This window comes from Ornithorhynchus anatinus, chromosome 12 (assembly GCF_004115215.2).
Source record: "Ornithorhynchus anatinus isolate Pmale09 chromosome 12, mOrnAna1.pri.v4, whole genome shotgun sequence".
NCBI lineage: Eukaryota > Metazoa > Chordata > Mammalia > Monotremata > Ornithorhynchidae > Ornithorhynchus > Ornithorhynchus anatinus.
Genome location: NC_041739.1, coordinates 21,681,977 through 21,697,262, shown reverse-complemented (window position 1 = coordinate 21,697,262; position 15,286 = coordinate 21,681,977). Strand labels below are relative to the sequence as shown.

Sequence of the window (15,286 nt, the reverse complement as noted above, 5' to 3'; positions counted from 1 at the left end):
AGTAATGATATTTGTTAGGCACTTGCCAAGCACCATACTAAGTAGTAAGGGGGTATACAAGAGTATCAGGTCTCAAGCTGATTTCCCAGTTTGAAAGATTCCACTTCTCCTGGGGAACTTTTTCCACATGCTCCCTGCTGGAGGCTCCTGTACGTGCTCCTCTGCCCCAGACTCAAGAGGGCTGCACCAGCACCTCTTCCCTTCCAATGACCTGATCCCTGCCAGAACCCACAAACACACACACACACACTCTCCCTCTCCTCCTCTCTCCATTTTACAATCTCTCCCCACATTCAAAGCCCTCCTAAAATTCCACCTCCAACAAGCCTTCCCAGACTTCAAGTTTTATAAACACAGCCACCTCTCCCATTTAACTATCTTACAACACTTCAGCATTTATGTGTGTTTATTCAAGTATATATTCAATTTAAAGACATTTACTCTATTTTTAAATAGAGTTGGAATGTAAGCTCCTGTAGGCAGGGAAGCACCTGAGTTAGTGGAGAGAGCATTCATTCAACAGTATTCATTGAGCACTTACTGTGTGCAGAGCACTGTACTAGAGCATGAACCTGGGGGTCAGAGAGACCTGGGTTCTAATCCTGCCTCCAGAACGTATCTGCTATTTGATCTTGGGCCGTCACAACTTCTCTCTGCTTCAGTTACTTCATCTGTACAATGGGAATTAAGCCTTGTGGAACATGGACTGTGTCCAACCTAATTATCTTGTATCTTCTCCAGTACTCAGTACAGTGCTTGGGCCACAGTAAGGCGCTAAAATTCCATAAAAAATTTGTTTTACACTTCACAAGTGCCTAGTACAATGCACTGCATTAAGAGAGTGAACAATTAATTTTCTTTAAATTGTACTTAAGTACTATGTGCCAGGCACTACACTAAGCAGTGGAGTAATAATAATAATAATAATGTTGGTATTTGTTAAGCGCTATGTGCCGAGCACTGTTCTAAGCACTGGGGTAGACATAGGGGAATCAGGTTGTCCCACGTGGGGCTCACAGTCTTAATCCCCATTTTACAGATGAGGGAACTGAGGCACAGAGAAGTTAAGTGACTTGCCCACAGTCACACAGCTGACAAGTGGCAGAGCTGGGATTCGAACTCATGAACCCTGACTCCAAAGCCCGCGCTCTTTCCACTGAGCCACGCTGCTTCTCCAGCGTAGTAGATACAAGCTAATCATGTTCGACAGTTCACGTCCAATATGGGGCTCAGTCGTAATCTCCATTTTACGGATGAGGTAACTGAGGCACGCAGAACTTAAGTGACTTGCCCACAGTCCATAGCAGAGAAGTGGCGGAGCCAGGATTAGAACCCAAGTCCTCTGGCTTCTAGGCCTGAGCTCTTTCCACTAGGCCATGCCGATTAATATTACCACTATGACTATCGTTGCCAGTGGTAGATGGGTCTCTACTCCAGCGGCTTCACTCAGCAAGTGCAGCAGCAGAATCGGAAAAGATGAGCAGACATTGTAAGAACTCAAGCCCTGGCAGCAGTGTTCTCCTAGCCCGGCAAGTCCAGCAGAGTTCGTTTACCAACAGTTTGTCCAGCATCTGTCACCTGCTCCCAAATAAACAGCCATTACCCCCACTATCCCCCATTACCCCATAATGCCTATTCTCTGCTCTGCAATATTGTTAAGCACTCTCTCAATAAATAAGACAATGAATATTCTCTACTGTTTCTGATCTGTCAGCAAAAACAATTAGAGCCAACTATTTTTACTCATTCTGTTTGTAAACATAATGTTCAGCAGTTGACTACCCTGCCCCGAGTTCATTATCAGAATTCCACTGAATCAATGGTTTTTTAAGATATGATTGTCCCACCACACTGGGCTCTTCAAAGACGTGGCCTCCATGTTATAGACCACCTTGTTCCTTTCCTATAAATTTTTTTGCTTCTGAAAAATTTAGTTTTTCCTGAAAACATAGGAGGGGCAAGCGTTACTCTCCTCATTTTACATGTGGGAAAACTGAAGCATCAATTAAGTAGATTATCCAAGATCCAAAAAATTGTCAATAATGCACTCAGGTCTCCTGACTCCCGCATCTGTACCAACATTAATATCAACTCATATTCCCGCAGTTCATATAATTCCTTAGACATTGATATGAATGTCTGATTTACTGAAGTTCCTGAAACCTAACACCAAGTAGAATTATTAGTTCTGACACCCATAAATAGATTCTGCCCTATTTGAGAAACATCCCAAGCCTAAGGGTAGAATAATTTTGACAATTAGCATACATCCTTCTGAAATGTTACTTGAGAAAGTTTGACTTACTGTACAGTAAAGTTGGTTTTAAAGCTTAAAAATAGGTGAACTGTGGAGCTCAGAGGAGTCTGAAGTGGACAGATCTGCTTTGGTCTCCTTAAAAGTTATACTGACTAGATCCTGTAGTGAGCACTTGCCTTAATGAATGCTAACCTGAACTCTCAACAGTTCATTTTAGGAAAACAAACTGTCACACTGTACCATTACAAAAATATCAGCACCTCCCTCTCCCCACGTGCCCCCATACACACACACAAAAAACTCACTGGAAATAGATCTCATCAATTTTAAAATTCAGAAACCAAATGCAAATAATTTACTCTTGCTTATACATCTTTCATGTCAAAGACAGGGTCTACCTTCAGACAAAAAAAGACAAAGGAGTAAAGTGGGTGTGAGAAAAAGGGAGACTTCCTTTCCATCCACACCCTACGTTAGCTATGTCACAGCTCTAAGAGCTACCAGAGTCCATTTTCTTTAACACCGCCTCCACAGTTGAAAGCTGTTACAATCAAATATGCACTCTGGTATGTTATTGTAGGGCTGCTCTTAAGAATGAGCAGACTGGCATTTTTTTTTAATTAAAAAAGACAAGACAGCATCATGTTTGGAAAGTGAAACAAGGAAACTCCTTCCCGTTTCTCAACTGTTAACTGAATCTTAAGAAAAAAGTACTATCTCAATCTACGGTATTTACTGAGTGCTTACTGTGTGCATAGCACTGTACTAAGCAGTTGGCAGAATGCAACTGGAGATGGTCACATACTTCATCAACTTGATCTCTCTAAAAATCTCCCTGCTCTTCTCCTCCACCACGCTCTTTGATTCTCCCTATATTCCCTGCAGTAATTCAAGATGAAATCTTTTCCCTCCTCTCTAAATCTATCCCCTCCACCTGTGCTTCTGACCCTATCAAGCACTTAGTACAGTGTTTTGCACAGAGTAAGTGCTCAATAAACACCACTGAATGAATGAATCCCTTCATACCTTTTTGAAACACTCAACCCTTCCCTTCTTCCTTCCTTGACTACCACTTTTCAACTATTCATTTTCTAACAGCTTCTTCCCCGCTGCTTTCAAACATGCTTATGTATCCCCTATCCTAAAAAAATCCTCCCCATCCCCATGTCTCCTCTCTCCAAGAACCTCCAGTGGTTGCCCATCCACCTCCACATCGAACAGAAACTCCTTCCCATCAGCCTTAAGCACGCCAATGAGCTCACCCCATCCCACCTCATCTAACTGATCTCCTACTACAGCCAAGCCCGCACATTTCGCTTCTCTAGTGCCAGCTTACTCACTGTGTCCCAGTCTCATCTATCTAGCCACCAACCCTTTCCCACATCATCTCCTTACTCTGGAACTCCCTCCCTCTCTATATATGCTCAATAAATACGGCTGAATGGATGAACGAATATATGTCAGACCATCACGCTCTCCACCTTCAAGGCATTTTTAAGGTCACATCTCCTCCAGGAGGTCTTTTCCTGTTAAGCTCGATTTTACAGATGCACCTATGCACTTGGATCTGTGACCTTTGGACATTTGACATTCACTCCACCCCCCAACTCCATAGCACTTATGTACGATTCTTGAAATTACATATTATATATTATTTCTTCATATTGCCTGTCTCTCCCTCTAGACTGTAAGCTTGTTATGGACAGGGCATATTTCTGCTAATTCTGTTGTATTACACTCTCCCAAGTGCTTAATACAGTGCTCTGCACATAGTAAGCACTCAATAAATACCACTGATTGATTGATTGATAGATGGTAAACAGGCTCCCTGTCCCTAAGGGGCATTCAGTTCTCAACTCCATTTTCTGAAAAATACCTGAAGACTGGCCTCCAAATAAAGTATTAAATTGACTTACCCATCCCAAAATAATTAACTTGGCAGAGAAATGGGAAAGAGTGTGGTCTAATGGAAAGCACACGGGCCTGAGAGTCAGAGAACTTGGGTTTTAATCCTGACTCTGCCACTTGTCTGCTATGTGACCTTGGGCAATTCACAACTTTTCTGTGCATCAGTTACCTTATCTACATAATGGGGATTAGATCGTACCCCTCCTACTAAGACTGAGAGCCCCATGTGTGACAGGGACCCATCCTACCTGATTAACATATCTACCCAGCACTTAGTACAGGGCTTGGCACATAGTAAGTGCTTAGCAATTATCTTTAAAAAAAAAAATGAGCCAGATCAGAGGTCTGTAGTATAACATACATCAGCACACACTAGAGAAGGTAGTTGTGGACTGTTTAAATCAAGGACAGTCTACGCTTGCGTAGCAAGGAACTAAAAACCCATTTTATCTTAGTGTCAATGTACTACAGGCTCCCTGTTGTTACTGAAGTGCTGTTGGAGGGTGGTGGGTTTTTTTAAAGCCCGAATTTGCCCCAGTTATTTCCCAAAATTTCTTGTCATTCCCAAACCTTTTAGGTTGAGTCCCTTATGGTCCAAGCCCCATGCCTGATTCAAAATCCTTGTAACTTTCACTGTGACTTGTTCAGTTCTTCCGCATGTACAATTCACTTGCACAGAGTGCTTGCAAATGACAGGTTATAAAAGTAAAATGTACTGCATCTTGGAAAAAAAGCCAATCCCTTGCTAAACTCTCTTTCCTTAAAAGCTGAAAATTGAATCAGGGCAAGAGATAGTCTGGCATTTTTCCCAATCCCTAATTGAAGTCACACCCTATCCTTTCCAGAATAAACCTGCCCCAGAAACTACACTGTATAGCGGCAGAGATTTCCAATAATTAAGTCACTAAAGCAAGCGTCTTCTCAAGAAAGCCGAGTGCAGTAACTGCATCGTGCAGCCCCACCTATAGCCTTGTCATACAGTGAGAAAGCCCGTTGGTAGCCTCTTCCTGAAGCCAATTAAGAACAAACATCCAAAGCACCACCCTCTTGTTCTCCTTAGACTGTGAGCCCCATGAGGGACAGGGACTGTGTTCAACCTAATTCATTTGCACCTACTCCAGCGCTTCGAGCAATGTGACACACATAGTAAGAGTTTAACAGATTTTTTTGGAAAAAAAAGCACAATCCAATTACCCCAAAGAAAAACGTGAAGATGATTCTCAGAGTCACCCCCAGATATCACAAGATTTCAAGCTGCAGCATGAGTATGAAGATGTTTAACAGAACCAGGATTGAAATGGGACCTAATGCACAAACCTTCCTGGTGTGCAAAATTATATTCCTTAGAAACAACCGAAGTGTACATTCCAAGCGCTTAGTACAGTGCTCTGCACATAGTAAGAGCTCAATAAATACAACTGAATGAATGAATGAACCTGACATACATTTTGGCAGACATTCTGGACCCAAACTTAAGCATTATTGTATTGGCATCACGAGAAGTAGTGTGGTCTAGTGGATAGAGCACAGGCCTGGGAATCAGAAAGACGTGGGTTCTGACCCTGGCTCTGCCACTTGTCTGCTGTGTGACCTTGGACAAATCATTTCAATTCTTTAGGCCTCAGTTACCTCATCTGTAAAATGGGGATTACGACTGTGAGCCCCATGTGGGACAGGCACCGTGTCCAACAATTAGCTTTTATTTACCCCAGTGCTTAACGCAAAGTAAGCACTTAACATATGCTATTATTACTATTATCATCACTCAAAAAGGCGGCTGAGCCAATTTAGTAGAGAAAAAAACACACGTCCAGGTGTGAGGATCTGTTTGGAAGACCTAGGATGCAACAACCTAAATCTGGAAGCAACAGCAGTGATTATGGAAGTGATTCAGTAGCCAGCCTGAATAGTGGTAGCCAATCCCTACCAGCAAAATAGCTGGGTGTGTCACCCTCTTGAGGGTGTACTGGGTGTTGGAAAAACCTGCTCTCTTCTTCTATAAGTTGACCTTGACTTTGTTACTCGTTACATAAATATGTTGCAAATGGCATTATCTTCTCTAGAAGCATCTTTGCTGTATTAATACCGAGGTGTCTCTCTTCTGGTGGGGAGTGGCAACGCCGAGAAATGCATTCAATAGTATTTATTGAGCGCTTACTATGTGCAGAGCACTGTACTTAGCACTTAGAATGTACAATGCACTTGCTAGGTCAAGGGCTTATTTCCATTCACATGTCACATGTAATCAACTGCATGATTGAGGCCTTGCTGTGTGCAGAGCACTTTAGAAAGCACTTGGGAGAGTATAATATAACAATATGAGACACATTTCCTGCCCACAACAACCTTATTTGACACTAATATAAATTACAGGTAATGTATATGAGTGCTGTGGGACTGGGAGGGGGGATGAATAAAGGGAGCCAGTCGGGATGACGCAGAAGAGAATGGAAGAAAGAGAGGGCTTCAGGGAAGGCCTCTTGAGGAAGATGTGCCTTCAGTAAGACTTTTGAAGCGGGGGAATGTAATTGTCTGTCGGATATGAAGAGGGAGGACGTTCCAGAACAGAGGCAGGATGTGGGCAAGAGGTCGACAGCAAGAGATCGAGGTACCATGAGGAGGCTGTCACTAGAGGAGCGACGTGTGCGGGCCGTAGCGAAGTGAGGAAGGAGGGGACAGGTTGATTAAGTGTTTTAAAGCCAACGGTAAGGAGTTCCTATTGGTGCAGAGGCGGATGAGCAACCACTGGAGGTTCTGGAGAAGTAGGGAAACATGGACTGAACGTTTTTTTAGAAAAATGATCTGGGCAGCAGAGTGGAAGAATGATTGGAGTGGGGAGAGACAGGAGGCAGGGAGGTCACCTAGAAGGCACTGTGCTAAGAGCAGAGCAACATTGAGCACCAGGCAATTAGGGGGTCAGCATGAAGCGAAGAAGTGCATGCCCAGATGTTTTACAAACAAGCCACGTTTGTGGCGGAAGGCATTGCCCACGTTAGCCTGCTGTCTGTCACGGTTCCTGCCCGGGACCCTTCCCCTCCTACCCCCAACTCAGGTGCCCTACATGATTTTATAATTAGGAGCCTGCACCCCCAATGGCGGTTGAACCGGGCAGAACCCTTCAAAGCCATATTGAAGGCACATCCCCTCCTAGACTGTAAGCCCGTCAAAGGGCAGGGACTGTCTCTATCTGTTACCGATTTGTACATTCCAAGCACTTAGTACAGTGCTCTGCACATAGTAAGCGCTCAATAAATACTATTGAATGAATGAATGAAAGGCTGATACAGTAATCAAGGCAGGACAGGACAAGGGCTTGGACTAAAGTGATAGCCATTTGGAAGGAGAGGGAAAGGCGGATTTTAGCGACGTTGTGAATGTTGGACCGAGGGGATTCAGTGATAGCTTGAATATGGGGGCTGAATGGGAGAGAGGAATCAATGATAATGCCAAGGTTGTAGGCTTGCACGACAGGAAGGATGGTGGTGCTGCCTACCGTAATGGGAAAGTCAAAGAAAGGATAGAATTTGGGTGGGAAGATAAGGAGTTTTGGTTTTGACACGTAATTTAGGTAACTTCTCTACATTACATACAGACTAAGTTCCGATACATATAAACTTAGTTCTGCACTCTGGTTCCAAAGGCATCACTGTTGGAATCCAATTTAAAGTTGTAACAAAGTTCTCAATTAACATAAGCCTACTGGTAGCATAGTAACAGCATCGAATTGAGCACTTACTGTGTGCAGAGCACTGTACTGATAGGAGAGAATAAATGATCCACATTTTCTTCACTATATTTGGCGAAACCAGCTTGGCCTAGGGAGATGCAGAAGGGACTAGCTGATAGAGCTCGGAACTGGGAGCCAGGACACAAGGATTCTAATTTGGGCCCTGTCACCTGCTGTGTGACCTGGGGCGTGTCGTTTAACTTCTCTGGGCCTCAGTTTCCTCATCTCTAAAAGGTGCTCTCCTTAGATTGTGAGCCCCACTGGGGGGTAAGAACTGTTCCAACCTTAATCCATAGTAAGTGCTGACCAGAACTCATTATTATGAAACACTCCTCTTAAACGTTCAGGAAAATAAAGTTCTATGGGTCTACCTCTACATAGTACAAAATGTCTCCAAGCCATTACACATTCCACTCCTCCCAACTGGAATGCTCTTCACCCTCCTTTGCACAAACCAAACCTCCGTCTCCTTCAAATGCTTTTCTAAAAATCCACCTCCTAACGTCACCTGCCCAGATTAAAACTGCCTCCAGTAACTCTATAACCACTAAAGAATTGAGTACGTTTAATTTTAGTGTAGCTTTAAAGATTTACGTTTGTATTTATTTGTGCTTGCTTTGTCTCCCTGATGATTATAAATTCTTCGAGGAGAGGAACTGTGTCTTTCAACTTCCTTATAACTCGTCCCATTGCCTAATATATGGCAGTACCTTATGGACCCCTCAACAAACTGTTGGTTAACTGAACTGTACTAAACAAAGACAAGTAAAAGACGCCTACTTAAATAACCAGCCTTAAGCTTAACAGTTTAGAGAAGCAGTGTAGCCTGGTGAATTGAGTATGGGCCTGGGAGGCAGCAGGACCTGGATTCTAATCCCAGCTCCACAATTTGTCTGCTGTGTGACCTTGAGCAAGTCATTTCACTTCTCTGTGCCTCACTTACCTCCTCTGTAAAACGGGGATTAAGACTAAGCTCCATGTGGAAGATGGACTGTGTCCAACCTAATTAACCTGTATCTACTCCCGCATTTTACTATGGTACCTGGCACACAGTAAGCACTTAAATATCATTAAAAAAAACAAAACTAGTAGCAGAAAGAGGCAATTCCACTATTGCCCAAGGAATCAAGAATTTTACTTTGAAACTCTCCAGGTCACTGTAGAATACTGGATTCAAGTGAAATCCTTCACTTCTACTGAAGACACTGACTTAAGCAAAATAGGAAAAATTGCTTAGACTGTGAGCCCGTTGTTGAGCAGGGACTGTCTCTATCTGTTGCCGAATTGTACATTCCAAGCGCTTAGTACAGTGTTCTGCACACAGTAAGCACTCAATTTATGACCGAATAAATGAATGAATTAATTGCTTAAGTGTTCTGAGTGACTGGAAACATTAGTAAAGTATAGAATCTTACTTGAATACTTTTAAAATTGAATTATCTGGGAAGAAGTATAATACTGTCTGAAAATCAAAGAATGGAACGGAGAAGCCATGCCTATCTCTTTTACTGTCCTCATACTATAAATCCACCAGAATTTGCCTGGACCAGGGAGAATGGTTAGGGAAAACATTCTGAAGCCAATTAAGGCCAACTAAAAGGAAAAATAAAACAATACTGTCCTCTCCTCCCCCTCACCACCCCCCTTCCGTCCCCCTACCAGCCCAACCCTAGGCACAAGGAAGACTGAAACTTTAGGCCACCAGTCACAGACAGATCAAATAAACCCCAAATTCCTTCTATTAACCCATGAAAAGGTGACTGTATAATCTGCCAGTGTACTTTCTGTAACTCTGGAATTTTCATTTTACTAGTAAAACTAGTAGTCTAATGTTTTGCTATCCCTGCACTACTCAACTATCAGCTCCTTGGGAGCAGGTCTTTGATCAGCTGCACTCTCTTCAGTGCTGAACAGTCAATGGTATTTATTCAGCTTACTGACTGCAGAGCACTGTACTAGGCGCTTGGGACAGTACAAAAGAACAATATAACAGTCACATTCCCGGCTCACAACGAGTTTACAATTCAGAAGGAAGTACTGCTTTGTACAGTGAGTAATAATAATAATGGTGGTATTTGTTAAGTGCTTACTATGTGCAAGGCACTGTATTAAGCACTGGGGGATACAAGGTGATCAGGTGACAAGGAGCCACGTGGGCTCACAGTTTTAATCTCCATTTTACAGATGAGGTAACGGAGGCCCAGAGAAGTGATGTGACTTGCCCACAGTCACACAGCTGGCAAGCGGCAGAGCCAGGATTAGAACTCATGACCTCTGACTCCCAAGCCCGGGCTCTTTCCACTGAGCCACACTGCTTCTTGTAGGTGCTCGATAACACCCGAGTAATATGCCACAACAAATTCTAGATAACTGAAGTTGATAAATGAGTGGCAATCCAATCGGAGGGACGGTGGTTTAGAGAGACACGAAACCATTACAGACCCCACAAACAAAATTCTGTTGGGGACTTAATAGTTTGGGAGATTGCTTGGAAAATTGAGAGGGTAAAATTGTTGATCCTACTCTAAACCAAAGGGGAGCGCCAGTTAACTGTCGGTCCCATGAAGACCCAAGGCTTTTTTTTTTTCCTTTTAAGTTCCGCCTCAAGACAAACCTGAAAGAGAGGAATATCCTGTTGAACACAGTTTACACAGCCTTGACCAGGAAGAAGCAAGTTTCACAGACTCCAAAGGGAGAACGCTTTGCATACCAACAAAAAAATGACAAGGCAATGTCACTCCCTGTACACCGGATCTTTCCAGCCATCTAGCAAGAAATAAGCTGCACCTGAGGGTAATAAGGAAAGGCAGGTGCTATGTTTTGTGATTGTTGCTCTGTATCATTTTCTTTCATTACATGGAGATAAATTTGGTTTTTGCCCTTTCTCCATGTCACAAATGATAACTGGATCATCCAAATTTAAGAATAGCTCTCCCTGCATTGTATCACTTTCTCTCCTTTCTAGAAAAGGTGGGAGTAAACCAGAAAGGAAAAAAAAAATTAGTCACGCCACATTTTTGCATTAAGTGAACAAATCCCTCCTCAAGTTTGGTCAGTCCCTTCTGGCCTCCAGAAATACACTATTTCGGTCACTCTTGCACCTACAGAATAAAAAAAAATCCTACCTTCCCTGTGTGCATTTATATGTACACACATATAATAAAATTTAAAAAGTCACACGGCAGCTAGTCGCGTATGTATACGCTACATCGTGTTTTACTACATCCGCTTACTTTTCCAAGTGAATCACCTCACCAAATGTAATCACAAATTCATCTATAAAATGTAATAACCTCATATACGAGAAAGCAATCCTAACTTCACTGTACAAAATGAAGTTTACTCAGTCACGGTCAAACCAAACCACTGAATTACATAACTGAGAAGTGGTCATAATTTTACTTGCAGAAAGTTCAGAAGAGAGAGATACAATTTGCATCAAACTGGGCAGATAGAGAAATCAGCCGGAGCACAAATTTAGTTTCTGTTACTTTGATTATTCCATAGTTACTTTAATAAATTCTAGTAAAACACTTGTTACTCAAACTAAAATGTTTAACCGGTCACAGTATAGCTTTCAGAAAAGATGACAAATATTAAGGGGGTGCACAAATTTCAATTTTTATTCAAATTAGCCCAACCTGAAAAAATAATCTCAGGGGGAAAAAAATTTCCAACACACTATGGTACTTCCTTGAACTCCTAGAAGGAAGGGATCCTATCTACCAACCCTATTGTACTGACCCAAGTGCTTACTACAGTCCTCTGCATACAGTAAGCATTCAGTACATATCCTTGATTGATTCTTAAGTAGTTGCCAACAATTAGGGAGGTACTGAATAACTGGGATGTGCTGATTTGTCTAATCGGGAGATAAAAGCACCTGCTTCCCGGGCAGCAAATGCACAGAGAAGCAGCGTGGCTTAGTGGAAAGAGGCTGAGCTTGGGAGTCCGAGGTGGTGGGTTCTAATCCCAACTCCACCACTTATCAGCTGTGTGACTTTGGCAAATCACTTCACTTCTCTGTGCCTCAATTGTAAAATGGGGATGAAGACTGGGAGCCCCACGCGGGACAACATATCTTGTATCAACCCAGTGCTTAGTGCTTGGCACATAGTAAGCACTTGAGAAATAATAATAATGATGGCATTTGTTAAGCGCTTATTATATGCAAAGCACTGTTCTAAGCACTGGGTGATCAGGTTGCCCCACGTGGGACTGACTGTCTTCATCCCCATTTTGCAGATGAGGGAACAGAGGCAAAGAGAAGTGAAGTGACTTGCCCAAAGTCGCCCAGCTGACAAGTGGCGGGGCCGGGATTGGAACCCATGATCTCTGACTCCCAAGCCCGGGCTCTTTCCACTGAGCCACGCTGCTTCTCTATTACCAAATACCCAAAGGATTGTAATTACGTCCACTTGCACCAAACTTTAGAAAAGGGGCCTTATCTGCCCACATTTCCCTTTTGACTTCTATGGTCATGAAAGAGCATCAGGAGCTCTTCTCCAGCCATTCCAGTTTCAACGTGTTTCCAACGGGGGGCCGGACCTTTAAATGGCTCACAATAGCTCCGGGCGAGTGGGCAGCGTGGTTCAGTGGAAAGAGCCTGGGCTTGGGAGTCAGAGGTCATGGGTTCGAAACCCAGTTCTGCCACTTGTCAGCTGTGTGATTGCCGGAAAGTCACTTCACTTCTCTGTGCCTCAGTGACCTCATCTGTAAAATGGGGGTGAAGACTGGGAGCCTCATGTGGGATAACCTGATTACCCTGTATCTACCCCAGCACTTAGAACAGTGCTCTGCACATAGTAAGTGCTTAACAAAAACCAACATTATTAAAATGGGGATTAAGTGTGAGCCTCACGTGGGATAACCTGATGACCCTGTATCTCCCTCAGTGCTTAGAACAGTGCTCTGCACAAAGTAAGCGCCTAACAAATAACAACATTATTATTATTAAGACTGTGAGCCTCACGAGGGACAACTTGATGACCCCGTATCACCCCCAGCTTTTAGTGCTCGGCACACAGTAAGCGCTTAACAAATACCAACGTTATTATTATTGTCTCAGGGCAGGCTTTCGCTTGCTTCTCCCTGTTACAGTTTTTTTTTCCTGACTTCCTTCTTCCCCCAAAAAATTAAGGCGGGCTCTCACCAGGTTGAAGACAGTCTCCACAATGTCCCGGTCGGTGACTTCTCCGACTTCCACCAGCCCGGCCAACACGGCAAACTTCATCCTGATGCCCCTGATGGGGACTCCCGGGTTAAGGGGCAACGTCCCCGCTGGGCGGGCACCGCCCTCTCCTTGCCCGTCACCACCTGTGGGCGGCGGAGCCTGCTTTTCTTCACTAGCCATGGCTGCTCCGCTTCAAAGCCCTCGCCCCCACTTGGTCCCGGGGCAGCGGCCGCTGGCCGGCGATAAGGAGGGCGACCCCCAAAAAGGACAGGCAGGCACCTTCTGCGACGCCCACCTGCCAACCAGCCCAACTCGGGGGGGCAGTGATGCCCTCCTCCTTCTCCTCCTTCTCCTCAGGATGAGATTCGTCACCAATCTTCCTCCCTGAATCTTCTGAGCAGCAACATTGAGCCCTGTAAGAAAGTTAAAAGAGGGTTTCGCTGGACCCCAACGGCTCTGCAGGCTGGCGGGTCACCCAAGTTAATAATAATAATACTAATGTTGGTATTTGTGAAGCGCTTACTACGTGCCGAGCACCGTTCTAAGCGCGGGGGGAGATAGAGGGTCATCAGGTTGTCCCACGTGGGGCTCCCGATCTTCATCCTCATTTTCCAGATGAGGTCACTGAGGCCCAGAGAATAATACTACTACTAATGTTGGTATTTGTTAAACGCTTACTATGTTCCGAGCACTGTTCTAAGCGCGGGAGGAGATAAAGGGTCATCAGGTGGTCCCACGTGAGGCTCCCATCTATCCCCATTTTCCAGATGAGGTCACTGAGGCCCAGAGAATAATAATAATAATGTTGGTATTACGTGGAGAGCACTGTTCTAAGCAGCTGTGTGACTGTGGGCAAGTCACTTAACTTCTCTGTGCCTCAGTTACCTCATCTGTAAAATGGGCATGAGGATTGTGAGCCTCACGTGGGGCATCCTGATGACCCTGTATCTCCCCCAATGCTTAGAACAGTGCTCGGCACATAGTAAGCGCCTAACAAATACCAACATTATTATTAAGCGCGGGGGGGGGGGGAATCAGGTGATCCTACGTGAGGCTCCCAGTCAATCCCCGTTTTCCAGATGAGGTCACTGAGGCCCAGAGAATAATAATAATAATAATAATGTTGGTATTTAAGCGCTTACTATGTGCAGAGCACTGTTCTAAGCGCTGGGGGAGATACAGGGTCATCAAGTTGACCCTCGTGGGGCTCCCAGTCAATCCCCATTTTCCAGATGAGGTCACTGAGGCCCGGAGAATAATACTACTACTAATGCTGGTATCTGTTAAGCGCTTCCTATGTGCAGAGCACTGTTCTAAGCGCGGGGGGAGATACAGGGTCATCAGATTGGGGCTCCCAGTCTTCATCCCCCTTTTCCAGATGAGGTCACTGAGGCCCAGAGGAGTGACTTGCCCAGAGTCCCCCAGCGGACAAGGGGCAGAGCCGGGATTCGAACCCATGACCTCCGCCTCCCCAGCCCGGGCTGTTGCCCCTGAGCCCCGCCGGGGGCGGGAAGGGGGTCGGTTTCCAGCCAGCCGACTTTTCGGCTGCAGAAAGGCCGGCAGAGGGTCGGTCCTTTGGGAGAGGAGGAGGCAGGTGCAAAGGACCGGCTCGACCCTCTCGCAGCCGAGCGGCCCTTCCACCGCCCGCAGGGGCAAAGGAGGACGGGCGGGGGGCAAAGAGGCCGGGCGGGGGGGGGGGGGGGGGAGGGGGGCAAAGGGGGAGCTTGGGGCCGCCACCCCCGGGGGAGCGGGGCAGGAGGAGGACGAGGAGGAGCGTTGAAATGCACGGTCGGACGCAGGAAGGGGCAGCGCTCCCCAGGCCGCGGAGAGGGGAGGTCACCGCACCTGGTCGCAGCCGCTAAGGTGCTCTAGTCCGCAGCCGGTCGGGGCTCCCCGCCCTCCCCCGCCTCAGCCCTCGCAGACGCGACCGCCGCCGCCGCCGCCACCGCCTCCACCGTGCCGCTCCCGGCCGCCATGACAGCGCCGCCGGAGCCCGGCCCCCACTGCGCCTGCGCCGGCTCGGGGCGGGGCCGGGGGGAGGAGGAGGAGGCGGGGCGCGAGGACGGTGGAGCGCGAGGCTCGCGGGCGCGCGCAGGTGGCTCCAGGTGTGTCCGTCCCCTTCCCCCCCCCCCCCCCGCCCCCAGCGGCCGCGCGCACGCCGGCCTCCTCCCCTCAACCGTCTTGACTCTTTATTGAGCGCTTCTGGCCCGTCCTGCGGAAC

The 15,286-nt window shown here is 45.9% G+C and overlaps 1 protein-coding gene across 4 annotated transcripts in view; it reads right to left on the bottom strand.

Annotated features, from left to right (window-relative positions):
- The window catches only part of LRBA (LPS responsive beige-like anchor protein), a 552,105-nt gene extending 537,117 nt beyond the window's left edge, over positions 1 to 14,988 (bottom strand). For all 4 annotated transcript variants that reach the window (XM_029076638.1, XM_029076639.1, XM_029076640.1 and 1 more), the window contains exons 1-2: positions 14,911 to 14,988; positions 13,045 to 13,478 (exon numbers count right to left, since the gene is read on the bottom strand). In XM_029076638.1, coding sequence (XP_028932471.1) covers positions 13,045 to 13,245 — 201 coding nt within the window. In that variant the 5' untranslated portion in view covers positions 13,246 to 13,478; positions 14,911 to 14,988. The remainder of the gene's footprint in view (positions 1 to 13,044; positions 13,479 to 14,910) is intronic.
- Positions 14,989 to 15,286: the final 298 nt, after the last annotated feature.